The sequence below is a fragment of the Eucyclogobius newberryi genome, unplaced genomic scaffold (assembly GCF_026437365.1).
Source record: "Eucyclogobius newberryi isolate DKJ021-1_F unplaced genomic scaffold, fEucNew1.0.hap1 SCAF_117, whole genome shotgun sequence".
NCBI lineage: Eukaryota > Metazoa > Chordata > Actinopteri > Gobiiformes > Gobiidae > Eucyclogobius > Eucyclogobius newberryi.
Window position 1 is genome coordinate 247,100 of NW_027315743.1, and position 20,888 is coordinate 267,987.

Below are 20,888 nucleotides of genomic sequence, written 5' to 3' on the forward strand. Positions count from 1 at the left end.
GAGTGGGAGTGTAGGAGAGGGCTAAGGGAGAGGCAAAACAGCCAGAAAAAAGCAAAGGAAAATCCAACATTTAATTCATTTTGTGTGCGGTTTGCAGACAAAGGTTAGCTGCAGGTGAGCGAGTGAGAGAGTGGCTCGGCATGTACGCTTTTAACAAGGCAACGTTTGGAAATGGTGGCATGCCAAGCCAAGTATTTACAAGCTTTTTGGGGGGGTGAAATTGTGTTTTAATGTGATGTTCTAGAAGTAAGTATTTAAAGCTTGTTTTTTTTCTACTGGGAAAAAGCGCCACAGACTATGCCTCCATGCAATATTGTCCTGTTCCCTCTCGATTTATACAAAAATGTAATTGTATCACAAATTTACCAGTCAACAAACAATGTCGGCATAGTCTAATTTAACTTTGCTTGTATCATCACATCACGCTTTGTAATTAGATTAAAGTGCACATATTAAGATGGCCCTAGATTGTTCATCATGCTAGTTCAGTGCACAAACTGTACATCCAGGAGCATTAGCATTTGTGAACTGCGGGATTGTTACTGAGTTAACCAGTTTTATCCATTTAAATGTACCGGTATTCATTTTTTTTGTATTTTGTAAAAAAAAACACTATTAATAGCAGCCTTTGCGATTTGATAACTTCAACAAATAAAATTGCGATTTCAATTCAATTTCAGAGTTGTGCAACCCTATTTCAGATCATTTATTGCTATTGGTTGCCCTTGGACATGCACATTTTGAGATTTTAATCCACCAAGCCTCATTGATGTTAGTTCATGGATGTAATGAACATCCTAAAATAAGCCTTTGTTTGTCCCACAGTGGGGAAATTTCAGTGTTGTAACATAGAGTAGGTACAGAAGTAAATAATAAAAAAACAGACAACTTATAAAAAACACTCTTATAAAAAATCTTTAAAAAAAATCTATCCATCCATCCATCTTCTGCCGCTTTATCCGGGGCCGAGTCGCGGGGGCAGCAGTCTGAGCAGGGACTCCCAGACTTCCTTCTCCCCAGACACTTCCTCTAACTCCTCCGGGGGGATCCCGAGGCGTTCCCAGGCCAGCCGAGAGACATAGTCTCTCCAGCGTGTCCTGGGTCTTCCCCGGGGCCTCTTCCCGGTGGGACATGCCTGAAACACCTCCCGAGGGAGGCGCCCAGGAGGCATCCGAAACAGATGCCCGAGCCACCTCAGCTGGCTCCTCTCGACGTGGAGGAGCAGCGGCTCTACTCCGAGCTCCCCCCGTGTGGCCGAGCTCCTCACCTTATCTCTAAGGGAGCGCCCAGCCACACGGCGGAGGAAACTCATTTCGACCGCTTGTATCCGCGATCTTGTTCTTTCGGTCACTACCCAAAGCTCATGACCATAGGTGAGGGTAGGAACGTAGACCGACCGGTAAATAGAGAGCTTTGCCTTTCGGCTCAGCTCCCTCTTTACCACAACGGTCCGATGCAGCGACTGCATCACTGCAGCCGCTGCACCGATCCGCCTGTCGATCTCACGCTCCATCCTTCCCTCACTCGTGAACAAGACCCCGAGATACTTGAACTCCTCCACTTGGGGCAAGGACACCCCACCCACCTGGAGAGGGCAAGCCACCTTTTTCCGGTCGAGAACCATGGCCTCGGATTTGGAGGTGCTGATTCTCATCCCAGCCGCTTCACACTCGGCTGCAAACCGTCCCAGTGCATGTTGCAGGTCCGGGTTTGATGGAGCCATCAGGACAACATCGTCTGCAAACAGCAGAGATGAGATCCTGTGGTCCCCAAACCGGACACCCTCCGACCCCTGACTGCGCCTAGAAATTCTGTCCATAAAAATTATTAACAGAACCGGTGACAAAGGGCAGCCCTGGCGGAGTCCAACATGCACTGGGAACAGGTCTGACTTACTGCCGGCAATGCGAACACAGCTCCTGCTCCGGTCATACAGGGACCGGACAGCCCTGAGCAAAGGGCCCCGGACCCCGTACTCCCGGAGCACCCCCCAAAGGACACCCCGAGGGACACGGTCGAAAGCCTTCTCCAGATCCACAAAACACATATGGACTGGTTGGGCAAACTCCCATGAACCCTCGAGCACCCGATGGAGGGTATAGAGCTGGTCCAGTGTTCCACGACCGGGACGAAAACCACTCTGCTCCTCCTGAATCCGAGGTTCGACTATCGGTCGGATTCTCCTCTCCAGTACCTTGGAATAGACCTTACCCGGGAGGCTGAGGAGTGTGATCCCTCTGTAGTTGGAACACACCCTCCGGTCCCCCTTCTTGAACAGAGGGACCACCACCCCGGTCTGCCAGTCCAGAGGCACGGTCCCCGAACGCCACGCGATGTTGCAGAGACGTGTCAACCAAGACAGTCCTACAACATCCAGATACTTTAGGTACTCAGGGCGGATCTCATCCACCCCCGGAGCCCTGCCACCGAGGAGTTTGCGAACAACCTCAGTGACTTCAGCTTGGGTGATGGATGAGCCAGCCACCGAGTCCCCGGTCTCCACTTCCTCTTCGGAAGACGTGACTGAGGGATTAAGGAGATCCTCAAAGTATTCCTTCCACCGTCCGACGACATCCCCAGTTGAGGTCAGCAGGCCTCCACCCGCACCGTAAACGGTGTTGGTGAGACACTGCTTCCCCCTCCTGAGGCGCCGGACGGTTTGCCAGAATTTCTTTGGTGCCGACCGATAGTCCTCCTCCATGGCCTCCCCGAACTCCTCCCAGGCCCGGGTTTTTGCCTCTGCGACAGCACGAGCCGCGGCTCGCTTGGCCTGCCGATACCCGTCGATGACCTCCGGAGACCTACAAGCCAGAGTGGCCTGATAGGCCTCCTTCTTCAGTCTGACGGCATCCCTTACTTCCGGTGTCCACCACCGGGTTCGGGGGTTGCCGCCACGACAGGCACCGGAGACCTTGCGACCACAGCTCCGAGCAGCCGCATCAACAATGGAGGCGGAGAACATGGTCCACTCGGACTCAATGTCCCCAACCTCCCCCGGGACATGGGAGAAGCTCTCCCGGAGGTGCGAGTTGAATACCCTACTGACAGAGGGCTCCACTAGACGTTCCCAACAGACCCTCACAATGCGCTTGGGTCTGCCAAGTCTGTCCGGCTTCCTCCTCTGCCAGCGGATCCAACTCACCACCAGGTGGTGATCGGTTGACAACTCTGCCCCTCTCTTCACCCGAGTGTCCAAGACACGCGGCCGGAGGTCTGATGACACGACAACAAAGTCGATCATTGACCTCCGGCCTAGGGTGTCCTGGTGCCATGTGCACTGATGGACACCCTTGTGCTTGAACATGGTGTTCGTTATGGACAATCCGTGGCTAGCACAGACGTCCAATAACTGAACACCGCTCGGGTTCAGATCGGGGAAGCCGTTCTTCCCGATCACCCGTCTCCAGGTGTCACTGTCATTGCCCACGTGGGAGTTGAAGTCCCCCAGTAGAACAACGGAGTCCCCGGTCGGTGCACTGTCCAGTACCCCTCCCAAGGACTCCAAGAAGGCCAGGTACTCTGCACTGCTGTTCGGCCCGTAGGCCGCCACAACAGTGAGAGACCTGCCCCCCACCCGAAGGCGGAGGGACGCGACCCTCTCGTTCACCGGGGTAAACTCCAACACGTGGCGGCTGAGCTGAGGGGCTATCAGCAAGCCCACACCAGCCCGCCGCCTCTCCCCGCGGGCAACACCAGAGAAGTGGAGTGTCCAGCCCCTCTCGAGGAGATGGGTTCCAGAGCCCAAACTGTGCGTGGAGGTGAGGCCGACTATATCTAGTCGGTATCGCTCAACCTCCCGCACAAGCTCAGGCTCTTTCCCCCCCAGCGAGGTGACATTCCATGTCCCCAGAGTTAGTCTCTGTGTCTGGAGATCTGGTCGCCGAGGCCCCTGCCGTCGACTGCCGCCCAGATCTCTCTGCACCGGCCCCTTATGGATCCTCCTGCGGGTGGTGGGCCCACGGGAGGGCGGCCCCACGTCGCTCTTTCGGGCTGTGCCCGGCCGGGCCCCGTGGGGTAAGACCCGGCCACCAGGCGCTCGCCATGGAGCACCCATCCCAGGCCTGGCTCCAGGATGGGGCCCCGGTGACGCCGATCCGGGCGACGTAAACGGCCTTGTTCGTGTCGTCGTCATAAGAGGCTTCTGAACCGATCTTTGTCTGACCCGTCACCTAGGACCTGTTTGCCTTGGGAGACCCTACCAGGGGCATGAAGCCCCCGACAACATAGCTCCCGGGATCATTCGGGCACTCAAACCCCTCCACCACGTTAAGGTGTCGGTTCAAGGAGAGGTAAAAAAAAAAAAAAAAAAATCTAAATAAAAATAATAATAACAATAGTAACACTCTAGTAACAATAGTACTAACAACAGTAATAGTAACAATAGAATAATAGTTTTCACGAGAACCATTTAGATAAGCACAATGGAATCTCAACGACATGAAACCAGCTAATGCTAAGATTTGGCTTGTTGTATGTATGTATGTGTGTGTGTGTATATATATATATATATATATATATATATATATATATATATATATATATATATATATATATATATATAATATAATATAATATAATATAATATAATATAATTGGCCACTTTTGCTCACCTTGGCGTGATATTTTAACCTAAAATCCAAACAGGCTTTGTCAGATTAACCTAACCTAACTTTCATCTGCCTTCTCTGTCCCCCAAACCAAAGATGCAAGATGCATTTTTACCACCCTCATATGTAAAGTCATTGAACTACTCCATGCGCAATTTCCTGTGAAGCTCTTTTCATACACTTGATCCGAACAGAAAACCCTAATTGCCTCTTTAGTACGACACGAAGCTCCCATTAGCTTTATGTAAACTGACATCTGGCACATCAGCATCGCGCTACAGCGTCTCAACACATAATATTACATCGTACTGCCTTAACTTCTTTATATGGTCATGTTTTGTTATTAATGCTGCTGAAATTAACTGTCCATACCATAATTATCTGTAAGGAGGCTAAGTAGCGCTAATGGAGAGGAAAAATCTGCACTTCTATACAGTAAGTAAATTAGCCGTGGTCAAATATTAGCCCACTTTTGATATTTTCTTGATGGCTTTTCTAATCAGAGTGGGTGTTGTTGAAGTTGCCCTGAAATGCAAATCGCACCATTAATCACTGCGTAGTTAGATAAACATAGGCTTTTAAGATAATGCTGCAAAAAGAGAGCTTGTTATATATTGAGGGTACCATTTTACCTAATAGGGATTTTATATTTTCATGCTTCAAGGTCAAGGCTGTACTTTGGACAGAACAGAAGCTTGTAGCCAACCGTAAAGCCGGCAGACAAGCGCGCCACTCTGTGTGAACTGGTTTGTGCTAATTTAATTGAGAATACGTTTTTCGATGTGCACGGCTTGAGCTGACATTGTGCGGCCCTTGAAGCAAGTTGGTTGAGTATAGAAAAATGCGTGTGCCTTTTTTTCCCACTGTTTTGAGCGAAGTGCCACGGTGGTAGGCATCAATCAAACCCGTTCTGGTGTTTGTGTTGGGGGAAATGTCGACAGTTTATGCACACTAGGTCCTTTTGACAAGTATCGTGGCCAAGGTAACAAAGCAGAGGTAATTTTCATGTACCGGTAATTAAGCCTATTTGACACGTGTCATTCATTGTGCATTGTCAAACTCAAATTAGAATGTAGATCTTTCCGTGCAATGAGTTCTCTTAATTAGTGCACTGTTTCAATATTTCATTACCATCATATCAGTCTAAAAATGCTGTTAACGAACATTGAAAGCGGCTTCATCATTAAATTGTACACATTCACACAAAGGGAGGTTAATTGTGGCCTAGTTGCTTGAGGCCCCATGGCTTGTTTGCTTTATCTATGAAGGTATTTTTGTCATTTGCCTCTTTTTTTTATTATCATTATAGTTTATTCCAAACTCTTTCTAAAGGCCAAATTGGGGTTATCTTGGTTAATTAGTGCCAATCTCCTTGCAGACATGCCGATGATATGCCCTTTCGAAACTCCCAAAACAGTTTCACACTTGAACCAAGCCTACCAAATACTGTCATCACTTTTTTTTTCTCACAATTATTGCAAATGAAAAAAATAAAATGATAATTCCCACTCGTTTTTGTCTCTTGAGTGACACACGGCAGTCACGAGAAGCCAAAATGTCACAATGACACAGCACGAGCCTAACCCTCCCTCATCCCCTGCCATCATCCTCTGCTGGCTGCCATGCACACGACTGGCAAACTGGAACGCCAAAGCAACTTGTTATTTTCTAAGATTATGAGATGGAGGCCCCGAAATCCACAAACGGCAGGATTAATGTCACAGTGTCAGATTTTGGAAGACCAATCTAATTTTCTTTTCTCACCAAAAATATGGCCATTTTCTTTTTCTACAACGATTAGAGGCAAATTACTTCATATTTTCCTTGTATGTATTTAAAATTATTATCTTTTGCCACTGTTTAACTTTCAAATCCCATCTATTTCTTTGTATTAAAAGGCAAGAATGAAAAGTGAATGTAGGTGTACAATAAGCCCTTCATTCCATGCATAATGTCAGGTGTATTTTGGAGGTGATTCAACCTGACGGCTCCATTGACCTGTGTCTAAAGTTTGTGTCTCCTCTTTCCGCAGTCACCAGACCCAGACAACATGCTGGGACCATCCCAAGATGGCCGAGCTCTACCAGTCTCTGGGTAAGACAACATCCTTTTGAAGTGACAAACTAGAAAGTTTCAAAAATGGACCTAGTCAAAATCTAAAATGTAACCATATGCAATCATAAATCAATCACACAAAATTATATTCAATTTTAATTTAATTTGTGATTATTTAGATTTTTTTGGTGTAAAGATTTTATGTGACTCTCTGAAAAATATTGTAGAGGTTTAAGGTCTAAAATAAGTTGGTAAATTATAGCGTGTTCACAATAAGTTAAGTGTTCACTAATTCAATTTTTATTTGGTATCCTTTTTTCCAAAAGTGCATGCAGGGGTGTCCAAATTATTGTCTCAGACCAATTGCTAAATTGGCCCAAATAACTATAAGCAGTACGTTTTACTGTAAAATTAGAAAAAAACCTGCTTTTGTAACCTAAATAACAAATATTTTGATGTTGCACAGACCTAAACTTGATATTCCAAACCTTATTAAAGGTGTGGTTGCTCTTCAAAACTATTCCAATGCTAAATTTTGATTGATTCTTTTAATAGTACCGTATGTAGTCTGTGACATTTTGCTCTGTATACATTTCAAAATGCGGCTCCCTGAAAACGTTTGGACACCCCTGATGTAGGCCTTAATCGCTTCCTTCCAGCTTCATTAGCTGTTGTGTACAGGCTTCATTTATGTGCATATGACAGCTGTGCTTCACTTTGTGTTTATCTGTTCCTATTTCAATAATCTAAATGAATAAATAAATATTGATTTTTGTGGCTGTTGAACTACTTTGTCTCTGAACTCTGACCTTTTCATAAATAATGGTTTTATCTCCTACATTTCAAGTCATTTAAGGCATGTTTTATGTAGGTATTTTATACCAGTGCTTGTTTGCACTGCGACAACCTTGAATATAGTGCATTTGTGATGCACAGACTTAAAAGCACCAGCAGCCATCGCCCACTGCTGTATTGATCTGTTCTTTCTTTCTCCCATGTCCTACTTGTATAAAACGTTGAGGAAAAACCCACCGGCTTCACTTTTGTATTACCCAGCAGTATTCATGTCCTAACACACAGTATACTCTCCTGCTTGGTTTGATCACCCCTCTCCTCTCTCCTCCAGCCGACCTCAACAACGTACGCTTCTCGGCATACCGCACAGCCATGAAGCTCCGGCGTCTCCAAAAAGCTCTCTGCTGTAAGTACATATACCTGTATTATCGCCTGTGGACTGGAGCGCACTCGTTCAAGAGCTGGTTTTTGATTGTGTTCCAGTGCACTCCTACTCCCCCTCCTTTGTTCCTTCTCTTTCTGTCTCCCCTTTATTCACCTCATTTGCTTGTAGGGCCCTTGTTTTATTTCTTTATTTCTACCTGATGGCTCTTCTCCTCCTGCTGCGTTCAAATGCGTGTTTACTCGCGCCTGTAAGGTTTTTTTTCCTGTGTTGAACCGCCCACAAATTCAGCTTCTCCATGCTTGTTTTTTGTCTTGGTTATGCACCAGACAACTGCTGTTTACAATGAAGAGGGTTAGTTATTTACTCTGGTTTAGTGAGTGCAAGTAGCTTATGTGTCTTAGTGATTCATTGCAAATGTCTTGACTATTGTTGGTTTGTTCAGTCTGTAATCGGAAGGTATTGACAACATTTTTACACATTTATATAACACATTTTATATCAACATTTTATACATTAACCAAGGTATTTACATTTGGTGTGGACCCAGTAACATTATTTGGATCAAAGATTTGACTATAATTGCAAGACATACTAATTGTAATACAACTCGGGCATATCAAATAGAAGTTGAAGTATGCAACAAATATGTCACTAAACTAAGACCTAGTAGTTGTGCATAGTACTTGGAACTGCACATGTGTAAGTACCGTAATGAGGTTTATGTTTGCAAATTAGTTAATAAGTACTAATGCATACCACCCTAAAAGACAAGAGTTGCTTGCTGAAATAAGAAAGCAGGTGGTGATCTTATTGAGACAATGCAGTTTTCTATACAGTTTCAACTAAGACAGCACGATTTTGGAAAAAACTGCTATATGGGGTCAGTTACTGCGACATTGATATTATTGTGATAATTGGCTCTCACCCAAAATAGGACTTGAATAGGTTAGCAAATGATATTTTTTTACCTATTAATCAGAAATGTCAAATGTATTTAACATGCAGTGTGGTAAAGGGTTGGCCACTTCTATTATAATTATCATTAATTCGTTTTTACTGTGGACTGTGCATAGTATAAGTTGAACAGGGCAGATGAAAGCATTAGAGATGATATGAGGGAATCTTGTCTGTTTTGAGCTAGTGATATTTATCAGTTTCTGTACTCTTTAAGGACAGAGACGTGCATATGTGCTGTAAAGAAATTATGTTTTGACATGGCTGATTTCAAAGCCTTGCTGTCTTTTCTTCGTTTCAGCACAAACATAGGCGAAGGAAAAGCCCATCACTTTATGTCTAATAAGTATTGTCCCTGTGCACGGGATATTCTCCTGGCCTTTAAACCGTAATCACGTCCCTCTTCAGCTCCATTCTTCATCACATGAAACACTGTTTGTTTCTGTGACATTGGATCCGAGTTAGCAGCATGCCAAGTTAACAGAGTGCTACGATAGCGCGAAAGCTATCCTTTGTTAAACGTCTTCTCTTCTAAAGCCATAGCGTTAGTAGCAGTAGAGATGTTAGTCCCGAGTTGCCCGTCTCTCCAACTCTTTGCATCGCGCTTGTGTTCCCTGCGGTGCTGTGTGTAGGCGACATGGATCTATTAAAATAGGGCTGTCCAAACTTTTTTCACCGAGGACCGCATTTTGAAACATACGGAGCACAGTGCCGCAGACAACCCGACAATGAAATTAACCATTTGAAATTTAGCATTTGACATCATTTTTATGCACCTCCAAACGTTTAATAAGGCATGGAACATTAATATTAGGTTGGTTTAACACAAACATTTTTGAATGTTTCCAATTTTACAGTAAAACGTACTACTTTGTTGTTGTTTGGGCTAACTTGGCAGGAAGACAAAAAAAAATGTGGGGCCACAGTTTGGACCCCTGTATTGAAATATCTTTATAGGGTATTGCTAACTTAAACCTATTGTGCGTTGGACTAGTGGCAGTCCCATTGGAACTGCGCCAAAAAAATACCCCACATTCCAGAAACCAAGAACTTTTTTGTCTGTGTTGAAAATCCTCCAGTTTTCTTTAAAACAGCTTTTTAATCTTTATCTTTCGACTTGCTCCGCTCCGCTCTAGCAGCTCTCCCTCTGATTGGTCAGAGTGGTCATGTGGTACATGAGCCTGCGCTCCTTGCACGCGCTTCGGTTGGAGAAGAGCACTACTGCGTTGGTGGACTGTGAACTGTGACCTACTAGCTAGCCGTTAAAGGCTAAACTGGTGACACGCACCAATGAGCAGTGCCATTGGCTTAAAACGGCAACCATGTTTGATGGTGTTTGGGTTGTGTCGGCTGCATCTGCGGTGCACATTAAGATACCGTCTGATTGGTCAAAAAGTCAAAACAAGCTCACACATGCAACTAACGCATGTTTAATACATACACTACTTACTGTGCAACTTTGCAATACGCATATTGCACGCTACAATATTGCAATGATATTTATTTTGATATATATCGTGTAGCCCATGTTTCAACATTTAAAGGCGTACTGGACGAAGCTTTAAAAATAACAGTGGGGGCCTGTTCTCATTAGAACATCTCCAGTTGGAATTAATATTTTCAGTAAACAGTCAGAAGTGCTTTGCCATTTCCCAAATTTGCCTGATATTTGCGTGCGGCTTCCAGCTGGAGGAGCGCTTGGCCTTTCAGCACAGTTAATGCACCACTGTCCTTTGGCTGCGTCCTTTAGTCGACTTAATGAGAGATAAAGATGAATAATGGCGCTCTTTATTGATCTCTGGTGTGAAGGCGTCTTCTCTTCTCCGTCCTCGGTACTGAAGGACACCACTGAGCTAACAAAAGCCTTGTGAAAAAGAAGTCCATAATAATTTATTTAGTTATATTCTTCATTGATTAAATGTGAAAATGGAGAGCGCTTTGGGGTTTCTGATACTGTAAACAAGTGTCAGTTCAATTCCTTTTTTAAATCATTTGGACGTAACTAAAATGATTGACCTGAACCAAATGAGTCAAAACGTACAAGTAACAATTGAATTTAAGCAAGATTGGTTTTATAAGTACGTGGGCTTAACTGGCTTAACAAAAATAACTAATTTGCAGTAAAACAAGTGTCAGAAGCTGTCAAATCTTGCCATCTATTCAAAAAGGTTTGCATAACCAAATGTGTGAAAGGATCAATGTCATAAGATGGAAGTCAATAGGGAATAGCTCTTTTTAACTGCTGTAATTTGAAGGAAACTACCCGGTGGTGAACACAACTTTCAAGACAAATTACCTCCGACGTGTGAAATATCTGTTTGAGGTAGTGACAATTAGCATGTTGTTGGATTACTTCTATTTCAACTGTGACTTGTAAGTACTACAAAAATGTCGCTAATACACATCTGTACAGTTTATGTTCAAGAGCAACCAACTGTATGTGTAAGCAATGGCTGTATTGGTCAAAGGGACAATTGGCATTAGAACTTTTGTGATTGGTAATTTGTTTTGGCTCTTCCACAGTGGACCTTCTGGGCATGCCCACAGCCTGCGAGGTGTTCGACCAGCACGGCCTGAAGCAGAACGAGCAGCTGCTGGACATCTCACAGCTTGTCACCTGTCTGACCAGCCTGTACCAGCGGCTGGAGCAGACCCACTCACACCTGGTCAATGTCCCGCTGTGTGTGGACATGTGCCTCAACTGGCTGCTCAACGTCTACGACACGTACGTATTTTGCAAGGAACAAGAAAATCGTATCAACTGAAATGTCTTTTGCTGAAATATATTGTGTTGCTTTTTACAGAACACGCACTGGAAAGATAAGAACACTGTCATTCAAAACGGGGGTCATCTCACTCTGCAAGGCGCATCTGGAGGATAAGTACAGATGTAAGGCGTTCACAGTATTTGTTTTTTTCTGCAGATATTTTGCATTAATTAAATAAAAAAATCAAAATTGGATTTTATTTGATTTCAGTTGTTTCAAATTGTCAAGGTTTGTGGATTTTTAATGGGGAGGTGTACAGCCAATCCTCAGCATATTTATATTTTTGCTAAATGGTACTGATTAAAAGTCACTCATTACTATTATTTATTATTTTTATTCTAAAATTGTGATTGAACAATACAAAGGGAAAATATAAGTACATTTTGAATTGAGGATATTGTGATTCTTTATATTCATATAAAGTTATATTAAATGATCCAATGTTTTTCTCTGGTTTTCAAATCAATACAGTCTAAGCAAGATTGTTTGAAATGTGTTCTTAGTTTAGTTTTTATGCAGTTTAACATACTCATTTTATTATTTAAAAGATTGTATTTATGCATTAACTAAAAAGAGATGATTAACAAGTTTAATAGTAGTTTGCATTAGGGTTGCAATGATTAATTGACTAATCTTGACTAGTTGACAATTTAATAGTTATTTGATATTTTGATAATCGTAATTATTATCCCAAAGACGGTTGCAAAAAGAATAAACAAAGAATAAACTATTTCAGATTTTCATCAATACAACACTTTATTTCAACATTTATTATTATTTAGTATTTAACATATTATTTAGTATTTAACATATAAGAATTTATCCAATAAGTCAATATAACAGAAATAATTGCTGACCAGTTGATTAGAATAGTTAGTTATAGCCCTAGTTTACATGACTGTTATAATTTGCCGTTACAAACCCTCTTTCTCGTGTTACAGTTTTATTCCGTCAAGTGGCCAGTGCTACAGGCTTCTGTGACCAGCGTCGTCTTGGCCTCCTCCTCCATGACTCCATCCAGATCCCTCGGCAGCTCGGAGAGGTTGCATCCTTTGGAGGGTCCAACATTGAGCCCTCAGTCCGGAGCTGCTTCCAGTTCGTACGTATCAGTAATGGCTACACTGCTGCCACTCAGCTAGTAATGTTTTTAAAGCTCCCTAAGAGCTTGGATATTCCCTTTAGTCCCATTCAGTGTCCAAGTCTTGGTTCATGTCCAGCCAAATCTGCTTTTTAAGTGGAATCTCGCCTATTGTCGATGCTGAGATAAAGGGCGAATCTCCAAGCCAAGGGTAATATAAGCAGCTAAAAGAACAAACGTGGCGTAGCGCTCCAGTCTCGGTGTGTGCGAGTGAATGACGGAGCGCATAGCATCAAACAAATGAACTTTGACAGCTGCAGAGATGTGACTGGAATTAAAACGTTTTCATGAGCAAGAGATGAGACGCAAAAAAACAATGGCTACTCCTACATCTGCAAAGATGACAGCCCATAAGCCACAACCGCTTTTGTTTTGGTTGTGTCGGAGCAGCAGACGGGAGCAAAGTTACAGCAGCTAAACGTTACAGTCCCTGAAGCGTTTCCAGGGATTGCAGTCTGACGGGATTATGTCTTGAACCCAAAGATGATCTGCTCTTATGTGGATGCCAATATTTTGTGTCTAACCCTAAAAACAACAGAAATGTAAAACAGTGTTTTGTTCCTTGCAGTCTTGGAGTGTAGTAGTGTTCTTGCATCCCACATAAAAGAGTGTTACAACATCTCCTGACCACATTAAGAATATCACTGGAGGACACAGCAATGCTTTTGCACATTTTTTTGTTTGGAGTTTCCTTAACATTAGTTTTAATTTCATATGTTTCCCATCACTATCGATCTACCTTTTTCCTCCGCATTTGACCCATTATTTAGGCCCTAATGAACTGAGGCACCTGTCCGGAGCAGTAGGCCAATGCCAGTCTGGTCTCGGCGTTCATCTCCCCGAGTTCAGATGCCCATGATTGATAGGTGGCCATTTAGGCATAAACTTGATCCATCTAAAATATCACACGGACTGAAAAACATTGCAGATTTCCGCAGAATCAACGAGCGAACCATATGATACTGTTAAGCTGACGTGAGAGAAGTTTGATTTTGTACTTAATGATGGATGACCAATGTGATCATTCATTTCACATGAGTCGTCGTGTAAATAAACAAATCTGATCGAACGGTACCCTTTGAGTTTGACCAGAGTCAGTCATGGAAAGATTTACAGATTTACCGGTACTCTGGATCACAGGCAAGTAGGCAGATGCCACACCAGATGCCACACCAGGGGGCCATCTCCAGAGCTTGAGCAGGGCTTCATATGGACTATGCTGGAGGATCTTGCCTACTGTGCAAGTTTTGGGGGATGTTGGCTCCCCATTGTATTAAAAAGCTTGATGATAAATGGTTGTAATGCATTTTTTGCTTCTTGTATTAGTCCCTCCTGTACTACCAGAATACTCTCAATCGAAATCTGAGGAAACATAACCTAGACATAATGTTATTTAAAAAAAAAATTCACAATTTGCTAAAACACCAAAGAGGCGGAAACAACTTAATGGGAGTAGTGTGGGAGTCACCTACTCACTATTGTATTTTGATCACATTTGATAAGCAGCCTCTTGTTTGAAATGATAAAGATTATAACCATATGCACATCCGCCCTCTTCCCCTGTCACAATGTTGATTGACAGGGGCGATAATCGTTGCCGTAGTGATGTATAAACGCCTGGAGCATCGGTTCACCTGTAATGGCCTGCCTCTGTGATAGTTTGCACCTCAGAGCATCACAAATGTTGTCTTTTTCATCCAAACGGCAGGTGGAAACAAGAGGTGAGGCGATGGTACATTTTGTTCCAGACACATCACTAATAATTCAATAAGCGCTCAGACAGACGCTTTCGGATTCACTTTTTTTTACTCTGAATTTGATTTATTTTGGTTATGCCTCGTAAACAAACAGCTTTTCCAGGTCCATGTTCTACACCTTTGTTCATTTTACAATCGTTTCAGAGCCAGCTCACCAGATGGGCAATCTCATATTATCCGTGCAATCATTTCTCTAACTTTATTTGAGATGTTTTCATATTTTTATGCGAGTCATAACAAAATGAGAACAAACCGTGAAAATTATATGGATGCTCAGAAAACATTGAGGTAGAATTTGTTTATCTAGTTTTATACATTTGTGCAGCATTTTGGCCTTTTTCAATTGTGTTGTGCAATTGCTGCAGGAATGTCAGTTAATTAAGTATTTAGCTTCTGCTCGAGGGCACATTGACAACTTTATGCGTTTTGTGGCAGCTTCAAGCTCAAAATGAGTTAAATGCTTTTCTTAATAAACATATGTTAATATAATTAAATGGAAATTCTCTACAATATTCTTACATTTGTATTGTTGTTAATGCAGCACTCTTGTTAGCAGGATGGATTAAATCTCTACAGTAGATGCAATAAGCTAATAAGCTAATTGGTGGCTCTTTACATTAGCATTGATTATCTTATCTTTCTGTAATAGCTCCATTACCTCAGTGGTAATCAGCACTAAGTTTTTTTTGCTGAAACGTATAGATTTATTGGTACCACAGTCCAGAAGATGCATCACTAGTCAATAATCCATAGATGGTAGACACAAGTTGAATGAAATTAAGGAAGGTAAACGTGCACTTAAAGGAATAATAGAGGATTTTTGGCGAGCAATCTGAGTATCATTTAGTCGTGGGATGGACAGCCGAGTAGTTCTCCCACATGTCAATCATTCCCTGCGTGCTAGTGCACACCTGCAGCCTCGTTCCAATGATAGCAGCAGATTTCCCTGGCTGCGCATGCGTGGTTGATATGCCGGTGTGTGTTTAGCAAAGCAAGCACCGAGTTCCTTCAGTGTACAGTACAAAGATGACGACAGAGAAAGACTGTTCGAGCTGGCTCAGAAGAGACGGAAATCTGCGGAGACAAAAGATGCGATGTGATCCGTCGCGCTTATAAACAAACGCACGTGTAGCAGCAGAGCTGTTGCATGCCTCCGCATGAGGTTTGATGGTAGGCGGCATCTTGGAAAGAACAGGAGGGTGGGGGGTGAGTGTGCGCGTGCGCATTTTTAAAAAATGGTCGCTTGAGTTCTCAAATTAAAAAATCCTCTATATCCTCTAATCCTCAATATTAATACTCAAAGGCATTTGACTTTTGGGCTAATATTACAATACACTTGTCCCTGCAAGACTACCATAGTCAGCTAGACTACCGGTATGTCCGACGTTGGCAAGTGCATTTGAATCCTTTTTTCCATTTGTATAGCACATTTTATAAAGAAGACTGTTACCAAACATCTATGCAGAGCAGCATTATATATTTTTATTGTTATAATTATTGTTATTATTAATTTAATTATTAATATTAATAATATTTTAATAATGCTTTTTACCTTTTCTAATGTCTCCATTCCTAAATCAAAAATAATCTGATACTCTTTACACAACCAAAAAAATTATAATAATTCAGTTTTATATTTCTTCTCAGGCCAACAACAAGCCAGAGCTGGAGGCTGCCATGTTCTTGGACTGGATGCGTCTAGAGCCCCAGTCCATGGTGTGGTTACCCGTCCTGCACCGCGTGGCTGCTGCCGAAACCGCCAAGCATCAGGCAAAGTGCAACATCTGCAAAGAGTGCCCCATTATCGGCTTCAGGTACCCCCCCACACACACATACTGTTTTAAATCCATAAAGTTACCTCCTCTGTAAAACTGAGAAGCGAGGCCATTTTCCCATAAAGTCTCATCCCATTACCTAAAGAGTAATAAAACATAACATTAATTTCATATTGGGTAAATTGAAACAAGGCTACGTGCTACTTCTTCTCTGTGGTTCCATTTTGTGCAAATGATGCTAGTATTTAACACATCTTTAGCGTCCCGCTCCTGGCAAGTAAAAGCCAATCTATCACACTTTTAACAAGTCTATAGGTTTAATGAAAAAGGATGCGCCTCCTAAACCCGTTTTATTATACGCCATTGTCTCATTCTTAATAACTAAGAGGGAAGAAATTGCTGTTTTATTGCCCCATTGCCACAGAGGAGAAGTTTGGTTTTGAAGCATGCGGCGCGCTCTCGTCCCTATAGTGTTTTCCTTTATTTAAACAGTAGGAAAAGAGATGCCGCTGCTGGGATTTTCAGATTCGTCTTCATGTTTTGCACACGCGCTGAAGAAAATTGAAAAGGGTGATGGCGCAGTAGGTCCCTGGGTAGCTCCACTGTAAAGAGTGCAGATCTCGGTGTCTATACTTTGAGGAAAATCTACACTAGATGGAGTGTAAGTTTGAAGCTGTTTGGTACGAACATGGAAATAAAACTGCAGGGCGTTAAGTTTTTACAATTAATGGTCCTATTGTACCTTAAGCTACCAGGCTAATTAGTGGACTGTAAGGGGATTTCTATGTAATTGATAAATGCACGAGAAAAAAAGGCTAAATTCTGTGATTCTACTATAATGTGATGGCTAGTTATAGTAAGCTTCTTTTTTTTATATATATTTGTTAAGTTATTCCAGGTTCATGTATATTTACTCGTAGTTGTTTTACTAATATTCTGCTGCTGTGATTTTATAATGTCTTTGCCTTTTTAAACAAGCTCTGCACTATTTGGCCCATTGTTAATCTGGCATCATTGATTACATTTTTGACCTTTTCAAAAAACTGCAACCCCCGCAATATTTTGATTAATTGTACGGCTCAATGCACACTCTTTCATTCCTAAATTGCCCCAATTTAACTGTTGTGCATAAATGCTTGTGTTGAATTAGTATAGAAATTCATTTTTATATCATATTTTACGATTGCAAGTCTCACTGGTCTACACAAATTATTTTAGTTTTTTTTCTCCTCCAAATCAAATTCTCCTGCTTTTTGTGTCCACCTTTTACTGATGAGTGACATGATTTAAGCTTCTTTTTGTAAAACCAATTTCAAAAACAGTAGTTTTTTTTTCTTGTAAATTCTAGTGTATCTGGTCTTTTGTTAGTGGGCCTCTTCATAACAAGAGAGGTGATAAATTTTAATGATGTGTCCCGGGGCCGCTGAATAAATTTCTCATTTAGGAACTGGGCCTGAAAGAATTTTAACTACTGCCTGCCCAACCAAAACAGACCAGTAAATCTGCCTTTTTTATTGTGGAGCCTTCCTTTTCTGTATTTTATAGTTTTTTCTCATGATAACTCTCTCCAGTCACCTCCTTTTGTCCCCAAATTCGACCTGACCTTCTTTCCACTTCTCCTTCTCCCTTGCCCCTCTCTCCCCTCCACAGATATCGCAGTCTGAAGCATTTCAACTATGACATTTGCCAAAGCTGCTTCTTCTCCGGACGCGTCGCCAAAGGACACAAGATGCAATACCCCATGGTGGAATACTGCACTCCGGTATGAATGCATTTGTATGTGTTTTTTTTTTTTTTTTTTTTTTTTTTTTTTTTATAAAATTCAAACTTTGCAAGCTTCCGCAATTCCATTTTTGGCTGAAATGACAATCATAGTCACAGAATTTTGAGCACAGAAGACATTTGCAGATGGGTAAAACTAACACCTTTTTCCCTATGAGTTTGCTGCTGAAAAACAAAACTGTCAAGACTCATTATGACAAAGAACTTACTGTTATGACTTACTTTTTCTAAAATGTTCTCCCGGGTTCATCACTGAATTAAAGAATCATTTTGACCAATATTTTGGATAGACAACGTAGAGTGACTTTGTCTATTGAGTTGAGTTGATTGATGATCTACCTACGGAACTCCAGTTTGTACAAAGAGTACAAAATAGAGACTAAAAATCCTTAAATCATAAAGTCTAGATCGAGCCTCCTTCTCATGTTCAGTGCACTGTAAAGCCACTCCAGTCAAACGCTGCACGCTGCCATAACAGAAGTGAAGAAAATAAAATGTTAGACCTTGGGTAAACTCTGACATAAAAGGCGGAATGAAAAAGCCTGTGAATTTCACAGCGGGACTCAGTGGCGACTTTAGGAATGGCATGAAATACATTTTACCAAATCGTATAACAGCCCCTTTCTGCTCCCCACGCTGCCTTAAACCTGTGTGTGTATAAATATTTCTCAAAAGTGGGTTAATGTGATTTCAAAATATAGACGCAGAAGCACAGTCTGAGTCGTAAATCTGCTTTTCTTTTGCTTGTAACTGTAATGACACTCTCAAGTCTCGACAATGAGGGCATTAACTTGAAGTCTGTGGTGAATAAACTGGAAAGGGCTCAAAATAAATGAGTTGCTGGTGCTGAACAAGGCTGTCTTTGTGTCCTCTGCCCATCCAGACCACGTCAGGGGAGGATGTCCGGGACTTTGCCAAGGTGCTGAAGAACAAGTTTAGAACCAAGCGCTACTTTGCCAAGCACCCGCGCATGGGCTACCTGCCTGTCCAGACCATCCTCGAGGGGGACAACATGGAAACGTGAGTGCACATTTTGCACAGAAAGGTCAACACAACAGAGCTAGTGCAAAGACTATGACCCCAATCTGATGATAATCTAGATGCAATACATGGGCTGGTTTGGTGGGACTTCTTCTGTTGTCATTCCATAGAAATAACATATTTATAATCCTTGACTTGCTTTATTTAGATTTCTGTTTAGTGTTTAGTAATGCCTATGGAGAAATACATTTGATTAGCAAATGCTATAATGGTGTAAGGCTGGGTGATATGACAAAAATATATTTTAATTCAAAAACATTTGACATGTTCTGTGACAAACTAAACACCTTTTAGTAAGAAGTGTTTTCTGAGTCTTCGGTTTTACTTAGTGGCCAAACAATGTGGTACAAAAGGAGTAGCTGGTTCCTATTCAAAAAATGACACCTGGCTTTACCCCTGGATGGATTGACCATATTCTAAATGGGATGTTCTAGGCTATTTTAGCATAACAATCAAAAGGACCGCGCATACAGCAGTTTTGGCCCCGGCTTTCTCTATTTATCACAGAAGCCATAATAAATTCAGGGTTGACAGCACTCAATGTCCTTATGATAAATTAATGAAACGCATTACATATTTGGCCTCAATGTAATTTCTCTGCCCACAATCATTAACATTTACAGAGAGAATCAGCAGGAGGAAAATGCTAATACCAACTTGGTTTCTGAATCAATATTTGTCAGTAAGAATTTGACTTGAAGAATGTGCAGCAGCTTTAATGCTAATTCTCCCACATTTATGTTAATATCAAAATCCACTGGGAAATTCATCTTAAAATCTATTTTATTCAAATATTCTTAAGTAATAATTTATCATTTAACTAGTTGTTAAATCATACTGTTTATTGTATTAGTATTTTGATATTTTTGTAGGTTTTCTAATGCAAAAAGTGAATTATTGTCTGTTGGCGTGAAATATGTTAACGATTATTTAAATTCTACAACACCGCTTTAAGTCGATAATCAATGATAATTTATGGTAAAAAATGACAAAATTCTATGTATGTGCGTCATTAAACATATTGTGATTATCATCAAAATGATAAATATGCTTGGTTACTTTTGTTAATAAAAAGCAGTCTGAAGAGGAATAATAACTCATGTGAGAATGAAAGAGCCCATTTTCTGCTCATTTTGTCCCTGTTACTACCATGGCGACCACCACAATGCTTCTCATGACTACAGTTCCCATCATTTACAGAGAGCTTTGCCTTTTGTCTTGCCATTGCGATGTCCTCCCACATCCAGTGTCTTCATCTCAGGTTTTTTTGTCTTGCAGTCCTGTCACTCTGATCAACTTCTGGCCCGTAGATGCGTGAGTATTGGCACAAGCACATGACACCAAACACACGTTTACATGTAGAGCGCTTTCATGGGTTCATTGTGTCATTTGATTTGAGTTTATGGTCATTTCACATTTACTGCTACTGCTTACCCATTTCATGTGACTGGCTCATAACTGAATAAAAATAATGATTGTAGCCGGGTTGTCAAAAGTATTGAAAATCAGATACTAATCAATACTATAACAAATATCTAGACATTTATTTAAGTGTCCATATGAAAAAAAAGAACAATGTGTTGGCCCTCTGGCCTCCGAGTAATTGGCCCACATTATCCTGAAAAGTACTTTTGACTTAAAGTTTCAGCTTTTCTACCAGTACAACGCCAATAACTAAAATTTTGGTGTAAAACAGACCTGATATTAAGGTTCTGAGAATTAGGTTGAGGCAGCACTTTAAAACCTCATATAAATGCAACTTTTTAATTGATTCACAGTATTGACTACCGGCCTGTGGCCCTCCACCTGGTCAATGTTTCAACAGGTGGCC

General features: G+C 41.8%; 1 protein-coding gene across 18 annotated transcripts in view; it reads left to right on the forward strand.

Annotated features, from left to right (window-relative positions):
* The window catches only part of dmd (dystrophin), a 243,449-nt gene that overhangs the window by 206,144 nt on the left and 16,417 nt on the right, over nt 1-20,888 (forward strand). For all 18 annotated transcript variants that reach the window (XM_072440238.1, XM_072440239.1, XM_072440244.1 and 15 more), the window contains 9 exons: nt 6,640-6,701; nt 7,789-7,863; nt 11,320-11,521; nt 11,601-11,686; nt 12,506-12,663; nt 16,107-16,273; nt 17,885-17,996; nt 18,900-19,036; nt 20,336-20,371. In XM_072440238.1, the coding sequence (XP_072296339.1) occupies nt 6,640-6,701; nt 7,789-7,863; nt 11,320-11,521; nt 11,601-11,686; nt 12,506-12,663; nt 16,107-16,273; nt 17,885-17,996; nt 18,900-19,036; nt 20,336-20,371 (1,035 nt within the window). The remainder of the gene's footprint in view (nt 1-6,639; nt 6,702-7,788; nt 7,864-11,319; nt 11,522-11,600; nt 11,687-12,505; nt 12,664-16,106; nt 16,274-17,884; nt 17,997-18,899; nt 19,037-20,335; nt 20,372-20,888) is intronic.